The 24985-nt window shown below is 39.8% G+C and overlaps 1 protein-coding gene across 1 annotated transcript; it reads left to right on the top strand.

Annotated features, from left to right (window-relative positions):
• Positions 1–18459: 18459 nt before the first annotated feature.
• On the top strand, positions 18460–18984 carry LOC149168815 (uncharacterized). The gene has a single exon (XM_089424986.1). It carries the CDS (start codon positions 18460–18462, stop codon positions 18982–18984), a length of 525 nt encoding a protein of 174 aa, XP_089281112.1.
• Positions 18985–24985: the final 6001 nt, after the last annotated feature.

Below are 24985 nucleotides of genomic sequence, written 5' to 3'. Positions count from 1 at the left end.
GTGCATGTTTATATGTAAGACTAAGGCATAAGGTTTCGGGTTTGTTTCGGGTTGTTTCGGGTTAATCTTCATCGGATTAGCCCTTATTGTTCTTTACACTTGTAGAGACTTGTAATATATGTAATATTTCTTGTGGTTAATAGAAGGCTCCACTCTTACTTGACAAAAAAGAAATAATTTGTTAAGGGAGTATTCATATATTAATAATGTAATGACTAGATATAATAATACAATAAGGAAATATCTGTATATTAAAAATTGTCTATAATATAATCATTTTCAATTTATTTTAATTACTATTATTAATTAAGAATAGATTAAAAGATAATATATTATAATATTATAAAAATATAATAATATTAAAATATTAAAATCTTATATTGATGTTATTATTCAAGGTAATAACGTCATATACTAATTATTCATTGATCTTATATCTAGAGGTTAAATTAGAGTAGTTTAATTAAAGTAGAGGTTTAATTAGAGTAGTTTAATTATTCTTGGTTAATACTCTATATCATTAATAATTAAGTAATCTTAATATCAAAATTTAATTATTAATATTTAATTAACCTTATTATTTTAATTATATTATTAATTATGATGAAGTCTTGATTGAGACTTATGTAGTAGAGGGAGAGAAAGAAGAAGATTTCAAGGTCATTATCTTTGTTTAGATTTTTAGGGTTTTTGATGATCTCTAAAGTTTATCTAAAGCATATTTCATCTTTCAAGTAGTAGTTTTTATATTTTGATTGCAATTGTAATACCCATATTTTTTTCTTTTTCAGACATGGCTTATTGTAGACTTTTAAAGTATTATTGGACTAAATCGCTGTGGGAGCCATGATTGAAAATATGTGATAATGTAATTGTATGTTATTTTATTTAATTAATATCTTAGTTGTTTGGAAATATTCAGGAAAGGGATTTTGAGTATTAGAGACTTCTTGGTAATTTATAAAAAGTTGTTAGTGGTTCATTTCCACGTGGTGGAACTTTCCAAAAAGTCTCCTAAAAATCCTTCAGATAAAGTTATTAAATATATTAACATAATGGGAGATAAATATTATGTTAATCATTTAGCTAGAGAGAAATGTTAAGTTGGTTGAAAAGTAGAATAAAGCACATCGGGAGAGAAAGGTGTGCTTTAAAGAAAGAGAAAAAGATTATTTTTCTTAAATTAAGAAAAAACCTAGGTAACTAAGGGATTCAGACCCTGAAAGCATGAAGTTGCTAAGGAAAAATATGTTGGGAAGAATTTATAATAAAACGACTCAAGAACCAAATATGGTTGTTGATTCTTAAAGTTAAGAAGATTGAGCTTGAGGAGAACCTTTGGAGATAGTTTAGGGTTGGGTGGAGCATGATTTGTTCCTACATATTCCCCAAGCATTTAATTATGATTAGACATATTTATATTTGCATTCTATAAATTGATGTTGGAATAATTTAATGCTGCTATAGTGAGAATGCAAGTTGAAGGTGGAGTTCCCATAATCAACTATTTATGTTAACAATTTGCATGCATTAATTAATTATTTTCCAACCAACTAATTCAATGTGATATGTGATTGATGTGATTCTTATGTTCAAAACATTATAATATTTAATATGTTATGGAAATGAGTAGATGAATGTGAAAGAAAAGAGTTGCTTTTATAGGAAATAAGGTATACATGTGCATAAGAAGATTAACTACCAAAGTAGTTGATTATGGTTAGATTCATGATATTATATTGTGACTTAAGGTCTATATTTGAGAATTAGACAGATTGTATATGCATAGTTAGAATATTTCCTAGTAGATAAATTTGTGCTAGTGGTGTAAGCTCTGGACTATGAATAGGTATAATAATTAAATAGAGTTATATTAGAAGTATTATCCAACATAAATGTAAGAATAGAAGTCAATGCTACAACATACATACGTAACTTCTTGAATCGATACCAAGGAGTTATATACATACGTATCAGAATAAATTTCTTCTCCAAGCTATCATTGGAATTTATGTCTAATGAAAAAAACACAAGCAGTTAATTAGTATACGTTTCTCAAGTTATATTCTTTTACTCTTATAGGAGTACATATATAATGGAGGTACACTTTCAGATAAAAGGAATCAAATTAATTCCTATAAACTTGTGCTATATTTTTCAAGATTATACATTAACCTATTGAAAAACTATGAAAAAGATGTTCTATATAATTAGAATGTAATTACTTATTTGGGTAAGGAAATATGGGATGTCTATTTTGTTCCTATAAACTAATAAATTATTCATTATGTTTGTGAGTTTCGCATAATGAATGGATTGAATAAATTATTCATTATGTTTGTGAGTTTGGCATAATGGATGGATTGACTATTAAAGGAATTGTATGCTGATACTTAGCAATTTAAAGGATGTTAACTTCATAAGTTTTTTTAAAGGACTTATATAATACTGAATAATACTTTAAACATTATATGAGACAAACTGCTTGGTTTCATAGTTATGATATCCAAGTAAAGTACTTAGGAATTTTAGTATTCCTTAGTAAATTTCATGAAGTATTCCAAATACAAAAGAAGAGAATAACATCATAGAAGAGTTTAGGATCAAATCCTTTATGCTATGTTGTAAAAGAGTTAATAAGATAACTCTGCCTAAACAGTGTTACAGTAGTCTTGAGATGGAGTACAGAATTATAATAAAACAAAGATGAAAAAATCGATAATCTAATTAGTATACTAATAAGAATGTTAATTTAGGATGTGCAAAAGAGAACCAAATTGTGTTTTCAGTGAAACAAGAAATTTTGGAGAAACTTTGTAGTAGAGGACTTCACTCATAGTACATATAACTTGTGCAACATGTATAATATCAAATAGGGTGAACCAAGTAAAGGTAAGATTCCTCTTCACATAAATAAAAAAAATGTACACCTAGGTCTGTAGCCGGTACACATTTGACACAAAATTGAATGAATAATATTATGAAATGAATAAATAGAAGAGTAACTTTTACAGAGTCTAATAGACAATGTATACAAGGGAAATTTATGGCTTGTTAAGGCCCAAGGCTAAACTATACAAGTTGGAACCCTGTCGAGTTGAAATTCAATAAAAATGGAAAACCTGGATTTGGGTTATGACTAATAAAGTCAAGTCATAGCGGTACACAATGAAAAACTTTTGGAGGAATTGAGAAATTAAAGGATGTCAATGTGTAAGAAAAAGGAGTCAAAATTTAACTTTAGAATGTGTAAGATGCCTTGGTGCAAATTAAACAAGCCAACTAGTTCACTTCACTGACATAACTAGTTCACTTCAATGACATACTTGTAACCAAAATTATTTAGGCTAGGGTCATAATTTTAGACTCTTATTATGCGGATTTAAACAAATGGGGAAGTGTTACATAAAATAGGAAAATAAGTGAGGTGAAAATATACATGAGAATGAAAATGGTAGTGCATATTTCCTTATCTTTGAGAAGAAAAATATATGAATGTTAACACAAGTATGGGAAAAAAAAAATATTAAAAAAGAAAGGAAAATCAACTGCGAAATTCTGTATGCCACAAAAATATGCAACTATTCGAAACAATTTTATGGTTTCTAACATAATGCCTAATGGGAAAACTAAAACGAAAGCAACCATCATAAGGACGTCAGTGTAGCCTTAGCCATTAATAGTCATGGCTTAATTAAGCTCTGTAACTCTCATAGTATGGTAATAAATTACAAATGACAAGAAATCTTGGAATTCCTAAATGGAAATAAAATAAATCAATGTGCTTGCCATTGTAAATAAACATAACTCACGAAAACAACATAAATTTGGTGATTGGGAAAAAACCCTAGTCTAATAATATAGTTGCAAAGACACAAGGTGACCTAGACAAAAGAACTAAAAATATGAGAGAGATTAAATCTTATTAATATTTTATTAGGCTGACGCACATAAGAAATTGGAAAAATGCTCGAGTCACAACCTCTAAATAAGGTAATGACTTTTATTAGTATAACGCTCGACCATTTCTAATGAATATCCAACAAAAAATGCAAAGAAGAACAATTTTGTGATGTTACATGTGAAAGAAAAATGAAGAACCCCAAATAGTGAGTTCTGAATTTAGTGAGTTTCCAAGCTAAGTCACTCTTTCATGTGTGATACTGCAAATTAAAAAGATAAATAGATACGTAATATTGAAAAGGGCACAAACTAAATAGGACAATTTTAATACTTACACAAAATTGTAAACATACCAGTGGGGATCTTCAATGTGACCAAGGAACCATTAGTTGTTCCAAGCATATCTTCTGAAGAACTACAAAAGTATTTGATGCCAGATGGATAAGAATCAAACAAAAATAAACCATGACACCTTGCAACATAGAAGCACAATGCTTTGTTGGTGTGAGAAAAAGGAAATGGGGAAGAATGAGGTTGTGCGGGTAGGGTAAATTGCTTTGTTTAAACCTAATCAATATCCACCCTTAAATCTAAAGAATCCAAATCTCAACCATTGGAAATGCGCCAACCATGGTGTTGTGGGAAAAATTCCTATGCAGGATGATCCTATTCACCTAAGGTGTGACAGTGCCTTAGCAACAAACAGAGACAACTATTCTAGTATTCTTCCTTTATGAATTAAGAATGAAGAGATAGATAGATGGACTAACCGGTGTCTTCCGTTTGTCCCTCGATCCAGCTTCTCTTCTCTTGGAGAGTTCCTAGCTACTTGCCTTCTCGCTCGCCCAGCTTCAAGAGGTTTCTGCAAGATCACAAGAAGAGAACACTACACAAGACATGGATTCATATTCATAACTAGTTCAGGATTAGAAATAAACTAAACATACTAATGCATTCATACATCAAAAATACATCAGCATATAGGAGAAACCAAGATAGCTTTATTGATGAATAACAAGGTTCAGGAAGAGATACAACCCAGAGGGCTCCAATCCAGCATCTCCTTCCCAGCAAATGGAATTCCTATCTTCACCCCCTTCAAAGCATTAAGCACCCAATGATTCCAATCTCAAACCAACAACAATTCTTTGCAATAACAAAATTCCAGCCTCTAGATCTCATGGAGGAGAGATCCATATATAGATGTTTGGAGAGAGGATGAGTCAGCTTGAGATCTGACTAGTGTCCTCTCGCTCTGTCAGTTCTTGATTCCACTTGGAGGTTCTTGCTTCCACTTGGAGATTTGGAACCTCTTACTCATCACCAGTCGAATTCCCCGAGGCAAGTGTCATTTTGGAAGCTTCCTGGGTTTTGACACCTTGAGAAATGAGCTTGCCACATGTCCACTCTCGTTCAGCGCAAGTAGCCAGTGTTCCCTTTGACATTCAACGCAGGTAGCCAGTGTTGGCTTTGACATTCAGCGCAAACAGCTAGTGTAGCCACTGAAATGATCCTGAATTGACTTGTTTTTGAGCAGTTTCTGGTGGAGAACTTCTGTGAATTGTTGTGGTTTGTTAGCCTTGTTCCTCTAGGGGTAGGAACAACATGTTTAGGGACTTTGGATCCCTTAGATTATGGACATTTCATGCTCAATGTTGTAAGGCACAAAAATGTCTATAACAGTTGCGCCCTAAAGTATGAGGCTGTTTATCGGGTGAAATGCTTTATCAGGGGGATCCGAAGTTCATCCAATGCTGGGAGGAGACCTGTAATAAGATACAATACAATACATTATTTTTCATACTGCTTTCATGATCTAGTTGAGGCGGGCATTCCCATGCTCAGCTTTATAAATTCATTTTTCTGTACATAGAACAGACAATCGTCTGATGGTAGACTGATAATTTTGATGAAATTATCATCCTTTGAGTAGGATGATTATCTGCTGCAATGATGTACATGTCAATGTCTTTATCTTTCCTGAATATATATTGCAGCCCGGATGGATGAAACTAGATCCGGGGTCTTCAAACTCGTTCGATCTTCACTCTAAGTACAAGTCGATCCATGTGAGAAATGTTCTGAAGTCGAACATGGAAAGACATCGCTTGATTACCGGTCAATGATGTAAACCGTTAACAAGCGCGAGAGGAATCACCGATAATGATAATGACCCTCAAGGTACTGCAGTACAATTCACGTGGTGTGAATAAAGGACTTGGCGTCGAACACCACGCAAAATCTTTCGGTCGAAGGTCATTGATGTATACCTATCGCCGGAAGTGAGAAACTTGCCCTTGAGGCATGCAAGCTTCAAAGTACTGAAGGGGTTGTTCCTAGATCAACTTCTTGGATAATGAGCTGATGTCGACAAGAAGCGATCCGTCAAAGGAGGGCCTTAATGAATCCCACATCAGTGACACGGAACGAAGCTAATGATTATAATGGAGGTGAAAACGATCTGTGACATATGATTCAGGGTGGCAGTCATGAAAGGATGAAGGATAATGTATGGCAGTGGATGGGACATGGTTGACTCTTCTGAACGACTTCTCTTGAACATATGGCGACACTGATACGATGGATCGGTAGCATTACCCCAAATATGGATGGTATGGCGAGACCATGGATGTGATCGGTGAATGAAACAACCCAACCCGATTGTGGTACGGAGGAAAAGTGTCATGTTCAAGAGCGACTTGCTACCATCAAAGTTTTCTTTAGTTTCTCCCAATTTTTCCCCAGTCATTGCTGACCAGTACCTCTTTATTTTTGTCAAGCTTGAGGAGGATAACATATGCTTGTTCTATAACCTGCCCTTCGGGCAAGCCCATCGCTATGTTTTAACGAGCCTAGCGATAGTGAAACTCGTTCTCGTCTAAAGACATGTTTGTCGCTATTTAATGATTTTAACGAGTCTAACGACAAGGATAACTCGGTCCTTTTCATTTTTAGAGAGTCTGAAAAGGTACATAAAGTTAACTCCAAAAGTCCTTTTTCATCATCTAATCCCTTAAGTCCGAAAAAGTATAAAACAATACAGAAGGGATGAGTTTTCGATAGTTTTAACGAGCCGAACAAAACAAGCGCTCGATATTTTTGTGCAATAATCCCTCAGGTCCAAAAAGATTAAAATCTAGAGGAGGGATAGCTCTTCCTGTCCCTTTAACGAGCTGGAAGGCCAAGGACTCCGCAATCTTTTCATATTTTACGAGTCAGTTGAAAAGAGCTTAAAGAAGACTGGTCTTTTGAGGAACGAGTGATAAACAGGGTTAGCAGCTGATTCCAGGTACAGGTTGGAATTTTCCAATCACGGCAGTGTCACAAGGATGGCTAGGTGAAATCACTCTTCGCAGTTATTCCTCAAAATGGGTAAACAATCATATGGAGGTGAACGATCGGTCAAATGAAAAGTGGAGGTGACGGTGCAAACACGACCAAGGCTTTAATGGCTGATGATATTACATACACAGTGGTTATTTACCGGGATAGCTCATTTTTTAATGAGCTTAAATGCGGGTGGAAACATTTGCTCGGTCTTATGTTTATTTTTTAACGAGCATGAACTATGCGCTAAAACTGCTCGGATCTTGCGTTTATTTTTTAACGAGCATGAACTGTGTGCTAAAACTGCTCGATGATAAGTTTGCATGCCCCCAGCATAACAACGCAAATCGAGGTGCATGCCCCCCAAGCTTCATTGCATTCAACTTGGTGGTTGGAATGAAGGTTTACCTTTGAGATTTGGAAAGGAGATTGTTTCATTTTTTAATGAGGTTGACACAGTAAAAGAACTATCCTCATGACTCCTTGTTTCATTTTTTAACGAGGTTGACACGAGATTAGAACCGTCCTCGGAGCCCACTGTATTTACAGTATTTCTATCAGGGCGATGATCCACGCTGACAAAATGTTTAGGAATCTTCCGAATCCATTAGATATAGAAGATTTCATATTGTATGTTTCCTCTGTGGCCACTTCCGCCAGATTACTTGCAGGCGGTAGGGCAAAAGTACCCATTAAGGCAGGGTATTTTAGGAGACCTACTCCAATATTTTGAAGCGAATGATTGCTTCCATGGATCATTGGAATGCTTCCCGTAACTTGTGAACTGTTGGGGAGGAAAGTTTGCTGGTCGACGACTGTAATTCCTCCTTGAAAGGGAAATGCAATCTTTCTGAAGTAGGTCGACACAACTGTGGCCATGGCATATATCTAGGGCCTTCCCAGTAGGATGTTGTAATCGAGGTTTCCATCAATTACTTCAACATCAATTCCTACTGTTTTGCCCCCTAGTTCAACTTGCAAGTTACTTAAAATCCCGTATGGAGTGTATGATCGTCCATCAAATGCTTTTAACGTCGTTGACGATCTCAACAAGGGTGGTGAGTCTAAATTCTTCCAACAACTCATCGACATAATACACGTAGATGCCCCCTCATCAATAATTGTTCGATGAACAGTTTTGTTGAGGGCTTTCACTTGAATAAGGAAAGCTAGTTGAGCTGGTAACTGAGGGTCATATCCTTTATGATCAAAGGCCACAAGATTGGAGTCCATTGGGTCAATTTCACCTATTGCTAATAATAAAGCTTGCTCTTGGGAGAGGCAATTTTGCGGTACCTCAAGCGTCGACATAGCGGACGGCGATTGGGCGAGGTCCTCTATTATATTATAATTCTGTGCTATTTTTGCACGAGGATTAAATGTCGGCTTGTACACTACTCCCTTTGGTGACTTTATCATTTTTTCAGGAATGGTGGGTGGCACAACTTTGGTCAAAGTTGTTGTTGAACTACTAGGTTGTTCATTAGCCTTGTTATTCGACACCTGTGGATTCCCGTAATCTTTATTCCTTGCCAAAGCATCATTTTGCTGCTTTGAGATAGACAACATAAGCACTTGGGATCGGGAAGCATTTTGATTAGCAACCAGTTTGGTACCCGGACTTGGAAACGGATCAGTCAATACTGCTGAGGTTTTTGAACTCTTAAAGAGTTTCTTAACTTCAGCTATATGTGGAAAATCTCTCATCCAATGATCCTCATCGCATATATGACACCCTGCAGGGGATTTCCTTTTTCTCCCTGTCTTTTTCTTCTTGCCCCCTGGTTGCTTCAGTTGTTTGCCCTTGTCGGTTGGCGCGGCATTTACTTCCGAGGCAAGAATTTCCTCATTTGAATTTTGACTGGAAATCTTACGGGCCCTTTTAGATGTATCCTTTGTCGATTTCGTGTCTGTCGTGCCAATCACGCCATCGATGGCATGAGAGTCATTGTTTGATTTAGGAGGAGGAGGAATTGATAATTCCGGTCTAGGGGCGTTAGGTATTTTGTCGTAGAGCGTGCCAAACTGATTATAGACCAAGTCCAGATATTGCGCACGAGCGATGACTTGCTCTTCTGTTACGACTCCCCCCTTTGCCACATCTTCCGTGATTGTAGGAAGTAAGGATTTGATAAACCATTCAGCTAATAGCTGATCGGGAACGTACGTTTTTACCATCCTACGACGACGTCGCCACTCATGTATATGATCAGATATGTGAGTGGCCGTTGTCTGTTTGAAGTTGGTTAGGAGTTCCGTTCCCGTTTCATACCTTATCGGTAATTGAAAATGGGTTAAGAAAGTCATGGCTAAGGTACTGAAGTTGTTGAACGAAGCTCTAGGCAATTCAATATACCATTTTGCCGCTGGACCAGTTAATGTCCTCTGAAAAAGGTGAAGCCTATTCGAATCATCGTTTAGGGTGTTTGATGAACACCATAGATGAAATGTCATTACGTGATTCGATGGATCTTCACCTGGATTTCCATTAAATTTAGGAATATCTGACAGAAGTTTATGCGGAATCGCTGGCCACCAAGGGGCATAAGCAATTGGATCATTCGTCAGCCGGTTTAGATCTGGTAATTCTAGAGTTGCTACAAAGGGCAACTGTTGATTCAGGTTAGGCGAAGCATACCCAGGATAAGATGGAATCGCCTGAGCAGTGGGTCTTTGCATACCAGCATAATGCTGGCAACTTTGATAAGGTTGATGGGCATAACCAATATAATATGGTTGCCCATTACTTACAAAGACTTGTTTCTCAGGTCCTCAATATGATTGCTGGAATGGCGGTTGTTGAGATTGAACCAGCCTTGGTTGTTGGACCATTTGATGTTGTCCAATACTAGATGATTGACCAAGATGAGGAGTCATAGTACTTGTTTGAGCCTGAGTCGCTCCAGATAAGGAGTCACTAACCTAAGGTTGTCATTGAGTCATTGAGACAAGAGGCTATTGTATTGCAACCTGAGAAACTTGGGGTTGACATACAACAGGTAGCGCTTGTACTTGCGACACAGTCACCATAGTAGGTATAGTGGGAATATTCGACACAGGGTGGACTGGTTGCGTTGAATATACAACCCTTGGTTGCTGAGGCAGTATTGGTACCCAACCGCTGGATGTAATTCCAGTTTGACCTGAACTTTGTTGTAAAATCTCATATGGTTGTTCTCTGGGAGGGAACAATGAAAAGGCATACTGCCCTCCATATGCTGGCAATCCAGTACTTAAAGGGTAGATTGGCCTTTGAAGACACATTGGATCAATTTGTTGAGTTTCAACATAAGAAATACCAGATGATAATCCGGATGAAGAAATAGGAACTAACCATGTCGTCGAAGCAGTCCCTGGTGGGACCCCAGCTTGTTGTTGATAACTTGCCGGGACAGATGGTATAACATTGAACATCGTTGGAGTAGCAGTAGGAGGCTGTGCCACTGCTGTGTCGGATGACACAGTCCTAGATGTCAACGGTTGTTCAGACATATCTAGTCTATCCAAAAGATTTTCTAGCGATTCTACAAGAACTTACGATGAAAAGAGACTAACTTCGAAGATCAACGAGGGAATGGTGATGATTATTCCGTTTAAAATAAATTTTAACGACGCTTAGACACAACCTACTTTTTCAATTTTAAAGAGTCGAGAAAAAGCAAAAGATGACTCTAGTCTCCTTCGATGTTTTAACGAGCCCGATTGACAAATGCTCGGATGGACTTTTTCCGTTATAGAGTCTGAAAAAGGCCAAAAGGAACTGCTCTGGAGTTCTAGGTAGAGGGTGTGCCAAACTTTTTGCAAAACCGCAGAATACTTTTTACGGTACGGGTGGTCGATCTTCTTGAATGCTGTGTTCAGTGCATTGCGATCAGTAGGGCGGGCGACACGGCTTCCTAAGGATAAAGGTTTTATGCCTATAGGGGTCTCCCAATATATACACGATGGTACGTGGGAGCACAATCCGTACTGGCGCTATCGTCCCTCAGGAGGAATCACCCACCATCAACGAGATCGACAGTCACCAGGCTTTACGATGCCGGAACATGTCTCTAGCCTAGACCTCTATGTTGTGCGTTATGTTGTAAAGCGTTGTTAAGTTCATTCAATTTATTTTAGGTTGATCTTTTTAGAAGTTTGCCTTTTGAGGTTCACCACGAGATGTATGATACAATTCCTAAATGCAGTCTAAAGATGATAAGCGAGCTTTATATCTTTTCAACTTATGAAAATCCTAGCTACAAAGGGAAAAGAAAGACGTGCCATCTTTTCTCAAAGAGCAATCAGCACACTCTAATGCACTTTCCCTAAATCAAGCATGCAAACTATCAAGATGCAAATGCATAATGCAGGTGTTTGTTTTCCACTTTCTTAGTATTGATGCCTACAAAGAAAGCTTTTCGCAGAACTTTGAATTTGCTTTTAAATGACAAATACAAACAAGTTTACTTTTCGAAATCAGAGAGGGTAGAAGAGATTACGACACTTAACGATTTACGAAATGAATACTTGTTTCGACACTTAAAAGAGACAAACTCAAACCAAAAGCAAAAGTAAATGGATAATCAACTGTAAATAGCCAATGAACTCTCTCCTAAGATCACAATCAACAGATCTGAATCAAGGACTACAGGATGACTATTTCACTCTTGCAAAGGAAAACTGTAAATGACGCCACAAACACATAAAAACACTCACAGTCTTTTTGTACAAAAGGAGGCGGAATTTAAGCAGAGAAAAGGAGTTATCAGACAGGTACCTATGCTGGTTACAGGCTGCAAAAATCAGAGATCAAAACAAGGCAAAACAGAGCAGAGAACCCCAGCTACACAAGGCCTAACTGGATCAGCGCACCCTCAACACAGGGGTTTTGAAATTCAGCGCAGGTAGCCTTCACGGGACCTGCATTGAAATGCAGAACCTCTTCACAGGGTCTGCGCTGAAGGAGAAACGAGAGTTTCTCACTGGGTTCTGGGTCACAGTTTGCTATTTAATCTACAGTTTCAGGCCAAATCAAAGCAACAAGCAAGGTACAATCAAAGGGATGCTTTGATGAAGGGCTAAGATCTATCACAAAGGATCATCAAATCATTTGTGAATCCATTGTTCAGATCATAGACAAATCCAGTGATTGGATCAAAGCAAGAACTATCTACTTTGCATCGGAGAATAGCAGATGCAGTTCGATTGTTGCTGTTGAGTCTATGAAACAAACAATGATGGAAACACAAATAAAATGACTAAACAAATCTCCCCAGTGGAGTCGCCAATTTGTTGTGGGGAAAAATGCCTATGCAGGACGATCCTATCCACCTAAGGTGTGACAGTGCCTTAGCAACAAACAGAGACAGCTATTCTAGTATTCTTCCTTTATGAATTAAGAATGAAGAGATAGATAGATGGACTAACCGGTGTCTTCCGTTTGTCCCTCGATCCGGCTTCTCTTCTCTTGGAGAGTTCCCAGCTACTTGCCTTCTCGCTCGCCCAGCTTCAAGAGGTTTCTGCAAGATCACAAGAAGAGAACACTACACAAGACATGGATTCATATTCATAACTAGTTCAGGATTAGAAATAAACTAAACATACTAATGCATTCATACATCAAAAATACATCAGCATATAGGAGAAACCAAGATAGCTTTATTGATGAATAACAAGGTTCAGGAAGAGATACAACCCAGAGGGCTCCAATCCAGCATCTCCTTCCCAGCAAATGGAATTCCTATCTTCACCCCCTTCAAAGCATTAAGCACCCAATGATTCCAATCTCAAACCAACAACAATTCTTTGCAATAACAAAATTCCAGCCTCTAGATCTCATGGAGGAGAGATCCATATATAGATGTTTGGAGAGAGGATGAGTCAGCTTGAGATCTGACTAGTGTCCTCTCCCTCTGTCAGTTCTTGATTCCGCTTGGAGGTTCTTGCTTCCACTTGGAGATTTGGAACCTCTTACTCATCACCAGTCGAATTCCCTGAGGCAAGTGTCATTTTGGAAGCTTCTTGGGTTTTGACACCTTGAGAAATGAGCTTGCCACATGTTCACTCTTGTTCAGCTCAGGTAGCCAGTGTTCCCTTTGACATTCAACGCAGGTAGCCAGTGTTGGCTTTGACATTCAGCGCAAACAGCTAGTGTAGCCACTGAAATGATCCTGAATTGACTTGTTTTTGAGCAGTTTCTGGTGGAGAACTTTTGTGAATTGCTGTGGTTTGTTAGCCTTGTTCCTCTAGGGGTAGGAACAACATGTTTAGGGACTTTGGATCCCTTAGATTATGGACATTTCATGCTCAATGCTGTAAGGCACAAAAATGTCTATAACACATGGGAACCTTGTGGGATCACATGGGGCATAGATGGATGACCCTTAAAAAAATGGCAAGTGTATCATGTGGCCAAGAACCATCTTGAAAATCATATTCATATATCCCATATGTGTAATATAAGAACCACATCATAGGTTTAAAAAGAATTACAGTTGGGACCTTAAGTATCATATATACCAACTTAGGTTGTGGATTAACAACATGAATGCTATTAAATTCATGGGTAGTTATATGAAAACACTATCAAACCATATTAAAGCTTAGTCGAACGTATCACATTGTTATAAGGTGTAAACCTTATTAATATAAATATTAATATTGAGCGCATAGACCTTTAGTGCAACATAAATTATGATGATATGTTTAATACCCCTCCATTTTGCTGGAATTGATGTGTGTTGTAGTGTTGCAGATGTACTATTGGTTGGCACTGATGTCAACCTGATAGCATGGGTTGTAGGAGAGTTGGTTAGCACTTATATGTTTGTCATAGGTGGCTTGTACTTGGTTGACGTGTTGCATTAATTTTGGCATGTCTACTAGAATGGAGATGTAAGGTTGGAAAATGTTTGTGTTGTAGGTGGCTTGTGTGTAGATAGTTTTTGGTATGTCTCTTATGAACTATGATCTATGGCTTGTGTGGGGATGATCTATGACATATGGTTTTGGAGTAGATTGGATTATGTCCATTTTTTCTCTATTGGTTACTTATGTGGATATGTTATGGTTGTGTATATGGATGTCATAGCATGTGTGTGATTTATTACAAGTTTTTCGCTATGCGTTGATTATGCATATGATTGTTTGGTTATACATTGTTACCAAGGATGTTTCCCATGGTATTTGGTATGGTAGCTAAATGGTTTACCTTGGTATTTGATTAATAATGAGTATATTAATGCCATGGTACAAGTATTCTTGGTATTGGCATTACCATGGTATTGGTATGTGTGTGTGGAGTAGGTTTCCACATGATATTACCTTCTTACAAATAGTCTTGGTATTGAAATAACCATGGAATTTTACTATCATATTGTTTTAGAGATTACCATAGTACAAGAGTCCTTGGTATTGACATAGCCATGGAATTTTCCTGTGGTATTGTTTTGGAGATTACCATGCTATAGGAGTCCATGGTATTGACATAACCATGGTATTTTCCCGTGGTGTTAGTTTACAAATTACCATGGTACAGGTGTCCTTGGTATTAACATAACCAAGGTATTTTCCCATGTTATTGTTTTGGATATTACCATGGTACATGTGTCCTTGGTATTGACGTAACCAAGGTATTTTCCTGTGGTATTGTTTTGGTGATTACCATGGTATAGGTGCCTAGGGTATTCGCATAGCCATGGTATTTTCCTATGGTATTCACCTAGAGATTTGTTGAGGATAATTTATATTATACTTATGCAAAAAAAAATATTGTTGTTGGTAGGTTGGTCTTCTTGAGAGTGTGAGAGTATGCCATTGTGATGGCATTGAGAGTGAATAGAGATTGCATGAAATGCTTACATAGTTTTGTAGTGTTTTATCATAATTGTGTATGCATAATTTAGAGAATCAATTGAGGAGAATTTTCAGAGTTTTTGTGTTTCATATGGAAGTAGTCAGAGTGGAGAAGGATTGGTAGCTTGTGGTGTATTAGTGCATAGAAATTTGACATGAGTTTTTCACCCTCCAAGTCATATTTTTTATTCATATTTTATATTGCAAAACGATGGTGTTCTTGAGTTGCTCATGTTGAGGAGATTGAAAGCTTGGTATGAAATATTTATGAAAGGTGGTTCGCATGGAGGAAGTGAAGGTGTGGAAGCTTTAGAGTAGACAATGATTCATAGTATTGAGTAGAAGGAACAAATGCATTCATCCAGTCGATGATCGATAGACCAATGGGTGTTGGGTAAGGATCCATGGTTGTCCGTGCTTCCAATGGATAAATTTCCATAGATCCATAAGAGAAACAAATTTCCTAACTGATAGGTGCCAACATAGTGTAATACAAGACAAGTATTCCAACTTATGCATGTAATATAATCCATGTGAAATTTGGTTCAACAAATGCCTAGAAGAACTAAGAAATGCAACAACATTAGGGTGGTTTTCTACTGAAAGGTTTTCCACCAGAAATACTTGTGTCTTCATGTGTGATTATTTGTGTTGATGATTTCCATGGTTATTATGCTTTGAGTTTATTGATGCTTTCATGTTTTTATAATCTAATATTGTGGATGTGTGCTGCAAATTGTTAATCGAGAAAAAGGATTTAAAATTGATATAAAGGCCATCACTACTGATTCACCTCCCCACCTCTCAATAGTGATCTAGTTTCCAACAATTGGTATCAAAGTTGGTGCTCTTCAATGAAGCTTAACCTCTTGGAGAGTATATCATGGAGCATGACTAGAAGCAAGACGAGGATGTCTCAAAAGAAAAAGGGTCTGAAGAAGGAAAAGGTTAAGTCCATTGAAAATGAAGGAGCAAATTCTGAAATTTCAGCCAAAACAATTGTGTCCCAAGGTAATATTTTGAAACAATCTTTTAATTATGACCTTGATGATTCTATTGAGCTACATAGTGGAGATAAGATTAACATTTATCTATCTTTGATAATGTGACTTATTTTTCTTTGTTGAAACTTTATGAATTCGTATTAGAAAATTTTATTGTATTAAAGAATGCATCTAACTATTAACTGTAGGGAAAATTAGTTGAGAGTTTGAACGGGAGCTCTGCAACTAGGGTTTATGCAAACCACTGCAACGACGCAGAGCGTATCTCCTCTTTCACCTCAAAGCAGACGCCTACCTGAGCACGACAGTACGCTATTGGATTAGCCAGCGCGGAAATGGATAACCCCCAGGGGGGGCTTCAAAGCCCTCCCCCATCTCTAATCGAGAGCCTTCAGCACAAACTTGGACTTTGCCTTCAGGGCCGGAGCATGAAGAGGCAGATAATAGAGAGCCCCCTCTACAAGATAAGACAAATGCATTCCCCAGTCAGTCAGAAAGATGCAGCGAGATACCAGAAAGGAAAACAGAGCATGAAGAAGCACCTAAGGTCACCTCGAAGACATGCAAACCCATAGCAGCTGAAAGGCCCAAGATAGAACTACCCAGTCATAGAATCAATGGGCGAATCCAGTATATGAAGGACCATGCACTCATTGGAAAATTTATTGGATTCTGGCCAACAGAAAAAGCATTGCATGGATGGATCTCTGCCAAATGGAAACCCAAGGGTCATGTTACCCTGCAAATGGGACCAAAATGGTTCTTGACGATGATTTTCTTCTGCATGGAAGACAGGAATAGAATCATGGATGAAGGGCTCTATTTTTTAACTCAGCAGGACTGTATTTAAGGGAATGGGTAGAAAGATTCAACCCAGATAAGGAGGACCTCAGTTGGGCACCAATGTGGATCAGGATGTACTCACTACCAGAGGAATATTGGGATGAGGATTCGCTCAAAGATATTGGAAACGGGCTGGGGGAATATATAAAATCGGCAGAAGAAACGAAGTTGCATAGGTATACATCCTATGCCTGCATTTGCGTCTTCATGCGCCTGGAAAAGGCTCTGCCAGATTCGGTAAGTATCTTCGATGATATGAATGGATTCAACCCTTGGATTATGAACATGTACCGTTTCGTTGTCGCAAGTGTCATGCTCATGGGCATCATTTTTGGGACTGCCCGTTGAATGCCAAGCCCCAATCCCCAGATCCCTCTGACAAGCAGACCCAAGATGGCTTCACAAAAGTAGCAAATCGCAAAAGATCACACAAAAAATCCTCTAATGGGAAAAATCCCCAGCAAGATGCTGCATCCTTTCCTTCTACTAGTAATAGCTTTGAGATTCTCGACAAAACCTCTGAAGATCAACCCTTGAATTCGAGGACCAACCCCTCACCCATCTTAGCACCTACAATCCCTCCACCTTCTGGATCCTCTCCCACTCCTCGCCCTCCCGAAGATGACCATGGATCCCCTAAGGAGGCCAGGAAGAGCTCGGACTGGAAAGAAAAGGATATGGATGTGGACGGCATTCCCAACCAATCTTTGAGCGTAGCATTCACTTCAAAAGACACTAGCCAACCGCAACTGATGGATGAAGAACTGGAAAGCATTGACTTGGGAGGACTTGACATTCTGGAGCTCGAACTAGCTTGCAAAAAGAAGGACTATGACAAGATTCCAGAGCATCAGCTCAGCACACTAGAAGTCATCATTTCCAGGGCATACCAGCAACAATAGCTAGGCATTCAACCGGGCAGTCATTGGGATGGCGGTCTCCTCCCAAAAGATTCCAAAAAGAGAGGGAGAAGAACAAACCTCCAACGAACAATCGCAATAGGGAAAATCCTGGTTGACTCAGGCAGGTATGCGAAGTTGACAAAGTACTACAAGCCCACCACTAGTAGTGAATCATGAAGCTCACTTCATGGAATTTAAGAGGGCTCAACAGCCCAGGGAAACTAAGAATGATAAAAAACATGATAAAGCAGGAGCAGCCACAGATTTGCTTCCTTCAAGAAATGAAGTGTAACAGTATCACTCTGGGAAACATTCTCTCCAGAGCATGGCCAGGAAGTTGTTCGGTAGCAGTGGATGCTTCAGGGGCTTCAGGCGGGCTAGCTATTGCCTGGAACTTGCAAGCGATAATTCTCTCAGATTTTCATGCATATCACCACATTATTTAGGCCACTTTTCACATAATAGGCACTAACATCCATGGCCATATTACCAACGTCTATTTCTCACAGGAGGCTGGTAATAAAATAGTTTTACTAAACACTTTAGAAGTACTGAATCTCAACAAATTCCATCTTCTTTGGATCATTGGAGGAGACTTCAACATGATCACTAAGTTAGAGGAAAAGCAAGGGGGTCGAGCTAAGATGGAGCAGGAAAATGGACACTTCAAAGAATTCATCCAAAACAATTCTTTAATCGATCTGCAATTCTGCAATGGTACGCATACATGGAGCAATCGTCAGACTGGAAGGCAACAAATCGCATCCAAACTGGACAGATTCCTCATATCTGATAATGCGGTGCATTTGGGAGGTGATATAGCGGCAACAATTCTCCCTTACTCAGGCTCTGATCATTGGCCCATATCCCTCCAGTGGCAAAGACCGGGCAACGCCAACAGGAGACCATTTCGCTTTGAAGCATTTTGGCTCACCCATCCCGCATTCAAAGACTTCATCAGGTATACTTGGAACAACTTCCAACCACCAGAGGGATCTAAAATGTTCCAGTTTCAACAGAAACTCAAATATCTCAAATCCCGAATCAAGCTTTGGAATCAAGAGACTTTTGGAAACATTTTTCAGGCGCAACAGGACTTAAACAAGGAAATGAAAGAGCTCCAACAACAAATAATCACGTGGGGACACAATGAAGGGACTTTGGAATAGGAGCAACACATTCACAATCAACTGGAGGAGAGGAGAAAGCAGGAGGAAATATTATGGAAGCAGAAATCCAGGATAAGATGGATGAAAGAAGGAGAAAGAAACACTAAGTTCTTCCACAGAACCACTGTTCAGCGAAGAATGCACAACACTATCTCTTTCATTCAGAAGCAAGATGGGGAAAGAGTAGAAAAGCATGATGAGATCGAGTAGGAATTCATAAGACACTTCCGGCAAGTTCATCAAGAGCCCCAAACAGATAGATGGCCTGCTATTGAAAAAATCACCCAAAATGTGCCGAAAATCATCACAGAAGAACACAACAAGCTCCTTCTTCACCCAATTCTGCCTCAGGAGGTGGACACCACAATGCATCAGCTCAAGGAGGGCAAAGCCCCTGGCCTGGATGGCTTTACTACCACTTTCTTCCACTCCTTCTGGGAGCTGATAAAAGAAGAGGTCTGGCTTGTGGTGGAGGAATCACGCACTCTTCACTAGCTTCTTCCCTCTCTCAATTCTACTTTCATTGCGCTCATTGATAAAGAAGAAAGCACCAATATTTTGGATAAATTTTGTCCAATCGCTCTATGCAATGTAATCTACAAGGTGATATCTAAAGTCATAGCCAACAGATTAAAGTCGTTGCTGCCCCTGCTCATTTCGCCTGAACAATCTAGCTATGTGGAAGGAAGACAGATCTTGGATGGCATCATCCTCATGCACGAAATCATTCATTCTCTCAAGCACTCCAAACAGGCAGGTATGATTCTCAAGCTTGACCTTTCAAAATCTTTTGATAAGATCAGTTGGGCATACATACAAAAAATGTTAACAGCTTTTGGTTTTTCTCCAATGTGGGTTCGCTGGATTCTGAGCCTCATATCTTCAACTTTCTTCTCCATCCTTGTAAATGGCATCCCATCCCGTCCCTTTAGTCCCTCAAGAGGAATAAGGCAAGGCGACCCTCTCTCTCCATTCCTTTTTGTACTCATGGCAGAAGGCTTGGGCCGCCACATCAAACAAGCCCTCCTCTCCCAGCAGATCAAAGGTCTATCCATTCACAACTCCCCTGCAATAACCCATCAGCAGTTTGTCGATGACAACATGATTTTTGGTTACCCGTCAGTATAGGAAGCCTCTATGTTCAAATCCTTGCTGAATGACTTCTCTGAGGCTTCAGGAACAAGCATCAACAAGGCCAAATCGCAGATTTTTTTCTTCCACACTCCACCTGTTATTCAGCGTGCCATAGCTCGTATCTTGGGATTCTCCATAGACACTCTCCCTTCTAAATATCTTGGAGCCCCCCTTATTGATTCGGCCATCAAGCATGCCTCCTGGCATATGCTCCTCGAGAAGCTTGAATCCCGCCTCAACTTATGGACACACAGATCTCTGAATATAGCTAGTCGATTGGTGCTAATTAAGGCTGTGCTACAGGCAATGCCGCTTTACCTATTCTCAATCCTTGCAGCACCTAAATGGGTAATTAAAAGAATAAAGGATCTACAGTGCAACTTTCTTTGGGGGGCTATAGGTACAAATCGCAAATGGGCCTTGGTAAAATGGACCACTGTGTGCAAGCCTAAAGAACAAGGGGGTATTGGTCTGAGAGACCCCTGTTACAACAATGCTATTATGTGCGCAAAAATCTGGTGGCAATGGCTATCCACCCCCAACAAGACATGGGTAGCCATCTGGACTGCCAAATATGCCAACCACAGGCCACAGGAGGAGCTCATCAGATTAACTCCCAATGCAAAAGGTTCACTCATATGGAACGTAGCCAAACAACACTTCTTGATGATACAACAACATAGTTTTTGGGAAGTAAGAAATGGCAGAACAACTCGGTTTTGGATGGACGCATGGAACCAATTGCCAAAGCTCAATGGCATTCTCCGCCAGCTTCCAGGCCACTCCGGGGAAGAGCAGCATCAGGAAGAGATATGGCATTATTGGACTCAGGAGACAGATCAAGGGTATAGGCAATGGCAGCAAAGTGACAGGATAATCAGAAGCGCGGATCACCAAACTATGAGGGATCTGGAAAGGGAGCTCCAAAAACGCTGAATCAGATACTCTGAAGGCAGAGACATCCTTCGATGGGGCTACTGCCAAGAGGAACCTTCTCCACCACAGAGGCTTACAAAATCATATGTACAAATCCCTCGCCCCTGGACCCCATCTGGGGAAGAATATGGTCAATAGGCACCTGGCCCAAAGTCTCACTCTTCCTTTGGTTGGTGGGGCACCGAAAAATACTCACTTGGGACAAACTCAGGTGAAGAAACTATCATGGTCCCTCAATCTGTGTTAATTGTAACTCTCAGGAGGAAACACTCCAGCACCTTCTGGATTCTTTTACCCTTGCCAACCATCTATGGGAGAAGGCCAATTTTTGATGTCAAAGAAGATGCAGGGTGTTAGACGATATCACCAACTCCATACGCTAATGGCATCAGAATCCCTACAAAAGTGAAGTTCTCAACTAATTATGGAGATTGATTCCTGGGTTCCTCATTTGGTGTATCTCGAAGGAAAGGAACAAGCGCATATTCAAAGATCAAATTACTCCACCAGAGATCATCTGGGGAAACTTTTGTCTGAATCTCAAAGAGACCTTGGTGCTTCGCACGTGGATGCCGGACGACTTTCCCACTCTTGCAAATGAGAAGGCCATCTGGGCTAATTGGAACATGCCTCTCCCACAGGGAACTCCTACTCAAGCCCCCTCATAAAGCATCAACACAAAGAAGGACTCCTAGACCTCCCCTCCAAAGCACACTTTCAAGCTCAACTTTGATGGAGCATCAAAGGGCGACCCTGGAAAAGATGGATTCGAAGGAATTTTCAGAAATCATGAAGGGTCGCGCCTCCTTATTTACTTTGGCAACATAGGATGGGACACCAACAAATCGGCTGAATTGGAGGGTCTGCGGCAAGGACTCCTCCTCTCCCGGAACCACAACTTTCATCCCCTGGAAACCGAAGGTGACTCCCTAATCCTCATCAACATGGCTAAACAACTCCTAAATGGGACTCATGCTAGGAAAATTTCCAATAGTTGGAGACTAGAAGCTAGATTGGAGGCCATAGAATAATGGCTTCACAACAATCGAGCCATCATCTTCAATCATGTAAAGAGGGAAGGCAACAAGGCTGCAGACCTTCTGGCCAAATTGGGTGTGGAAACTGAGCACACTCTAATCACAGGGACTCTAGACATAATCCAAAATCATGATCATGGATAGGAATGCAAACTTCTGGTTCAAAAGGATGCTGCCCTCCTGGATGCGGGTTCTTGTGATGGAAATTAATATGACGAGATAGGGTTGGGGTGAGGCAGATCGCCACCTGCTCGCTCAGTACAAGATGTTAAAGAGTGGTTTGGGTTTTGGTGCATGGCATGAGCACAGAGTTCGCATGATAGGATTTCAATCCCGAGGTTTCAGCTCTCACATTAGGTTCAACGTTATGGTTTCTACCTCCGCACGCTCCAGCCTGCATCAGAAGGCGAGGTCCATCAATGCAAAAGTAATGGGAGGAGCCTCCCGAGGCATGCCAAAGAAGGATAAGGTCAGGGGAGGTCCTGGGGAGGCGGCGACATTACTGTTTTATTTGCTCTTCTCTCTTGCCTCCGGTCTCACTTCGGACTTCAGGTCACCTGAGGGGATTCGGGTTCCTCTGTCGCTTGGCTCGGCCCTCTTGGCGGAGCAAACTCTGTTCCTCTTCACGTTTCTTTCCGGCATTTTGTGTTGTTGCTTTCATGTCCTTATCTCAGTGATTCATCTCCTTTTCTGGTTGCTGGTTTCTGGTACAGGCAGGGATTTCTCTGAGCTAAGTTTGGCTCTCCTGGAGAAAGGGTTTAAGCTTAGCAAAGGCTGTTCAATCAGCAGGCAAAGCTGCTGCCACCCGCCGGTTCGTGCTGCTGTGCCGCATTCCTGGACCTCTGCGGTTGCTATACTCCAGATGCCTCGTTTACGACCAAGGATGGGCTGCCGTAGAGGCCAGCCGAGGCGAGCTCCCACTAGTTCGTCTTCTAGTGATTTTTCAGTTGGACGTCGCCCATTTACCCGAAGTAGAAGAGGGCGGTCCCGCGCCACCAGCTCCCGCCACGGGCCTGTACCCACTTCTGGTTCTGCCATCTTCACCTTTGATAGCACTCTGAATAGACCCAGGATAACTGCTTATTTCACGGTGGTTTTCCATGAAGACAACCAAGCCGAAGATACTGGTACTCATCCTGGGGGCTTGGGGGAAATCTCGGCTCCTTCTTCTTCCCTCCAGCTGAATGTCGAAAATGCTCCTCGGCAGGAAGCAAATGAACAGACATGCAGAGCTCAGGATGTGATGATGGCTGACCCGGGTCCCTCTGTTCAGAACGCGGCTCAAGCAGGGGATTTTCCAGATTTTGGATGGTGTCGTATCATAGAAGAGCCTCCTGATGACTAGCTCGTCCACCCAAGCCTCTTCTTCTTGCAGTGCGCCCTTCACCATTGGGCATGATTGTAAGGCAAACAACTTATGGGTTCTCTGGTGTTTCTTAGTTTTTTGGGTAATTTTGTATTGTCATATGAATCTCAGCTCGGTCCCCTGCGTGGGTTCTAAAAACAGATAGTTTTTACATATGCTTTTTTGATGGTTCTGCCTACTGCCAGTGCAGAGTTCTTGACTCCGGTCATGCTGTAATTGTACCTTTACCTTGTTAATAGAAATAGTCGTATGCCAAAAAAAAAATAGAAGAAGAAGATTAATATTTATCTTGTTAAGAATGAATATGAATAAGAAATGTTTCTAATAAAGGAATTAGCTACTCAAGTGGATAAACTAACGTTTGCATGTAAGGATCATAAAAGAAATTTGTAGATTTTTGAGGGAAGGAGAATGGATTAAGAGAAAATATTCATGGATTGAAAATTCATCTTAAGGAGGAATATAATATTGAGGAAGAAATGAATAAGAAATATAGAGAAATGGAGGAGGAGTTTGAGAGATTGGAATTAGAAGTGGTTTTACTAAGAGGCAATTTGGGGAAGAAAACCACTCAATTTAAGAGCATCCAAATTTCCTCATCTTGCAAATTAGATTGCAACATTCATAAAGGAGAACTAGTTTAGTTGTAGCCACAAGTATAGCCTATGATAGAAATAACAAAATCAGAAAGAAAAAGATCCATCAACAAAATAAGAAACTAAAGAAGGAACTCAAGAAAGAAATTTCAAAGGTGATGCCAAGAAAAGAACCTAGAATATCATTCTCACCTTTGGGAGATTTGAGATGCTTCAACTGCCAGAAGTTATGACATATTGCAACAACTTGTAGATCCATGCAACAAGAAAAGAAGTGGTACAAAATATGTTATCAAGAAAACAAGGAAGGAAGACAACCCACTTCACATAATTCATCCCAAATCAGGCGTAATGGTCATTTTTAGGGTTATTGCTTGATTTGAAAATGGGGCTCCTAGGCTTCTTGTCTAACTTACAAGAACCTCTCCGACTTCCAAAGCTTTAAATTTTCCCAAGTCTTTATGATTAACCAATGCCGAATTGAGAATGTGCTTGGCAATATAGTGTATGCTTATGCTTTTTTTAAACTGATTATATGCCTTAAAAATATGTTGTTTTAGCTGATATGTAAATGTGCTTAAACATATATATAAATTCATATGACAGTGAATAATGGAGCAGTAAGAACAAACACATAAGACAACAGTTTAATTAGGAGTTCACCCACAACTCTTGGGCTACATCTCCGTGAGCTCTACTCAACTCAACTAGGCTCTCTGGGATTATGGTATAGGTCCTTTTTACAAGCTCTTGGATCAACTCCTATTGTTTTACACAAAAACAATGGGTTCAGACACTATGTTATCCCTTGGCTCTTGAAGCTCTGGCTCTTGGCTCTTGGTTCTGGCTCTTAGCTCTGACTCTGGCTCTTTGGCTCTTGGTTATGGCTCTATCTCTCTGGCTCTTTTCTTTAGCTTCTTTCTACCCTCTAT

The sequence above is a fragment of the Pinus tabuliformis genome, chromosome 4_2, assembly GCF_031772625.1.
Source record: "Pinus tabuliformis cultivar Carrire ecotype Pingquan chromosome 4_2, CPIR1, whole genome shotgun sequence".
Lineage (NCBI taxonomy): Eukaryota > Viridiplantae > Streptophyta > Pinopsida > Pinales > Pinaceae > Pinus > Pinus tabuliformis.
This window is presented reverse-complemented; position numbering and strand designations above follow the sequence as displayed.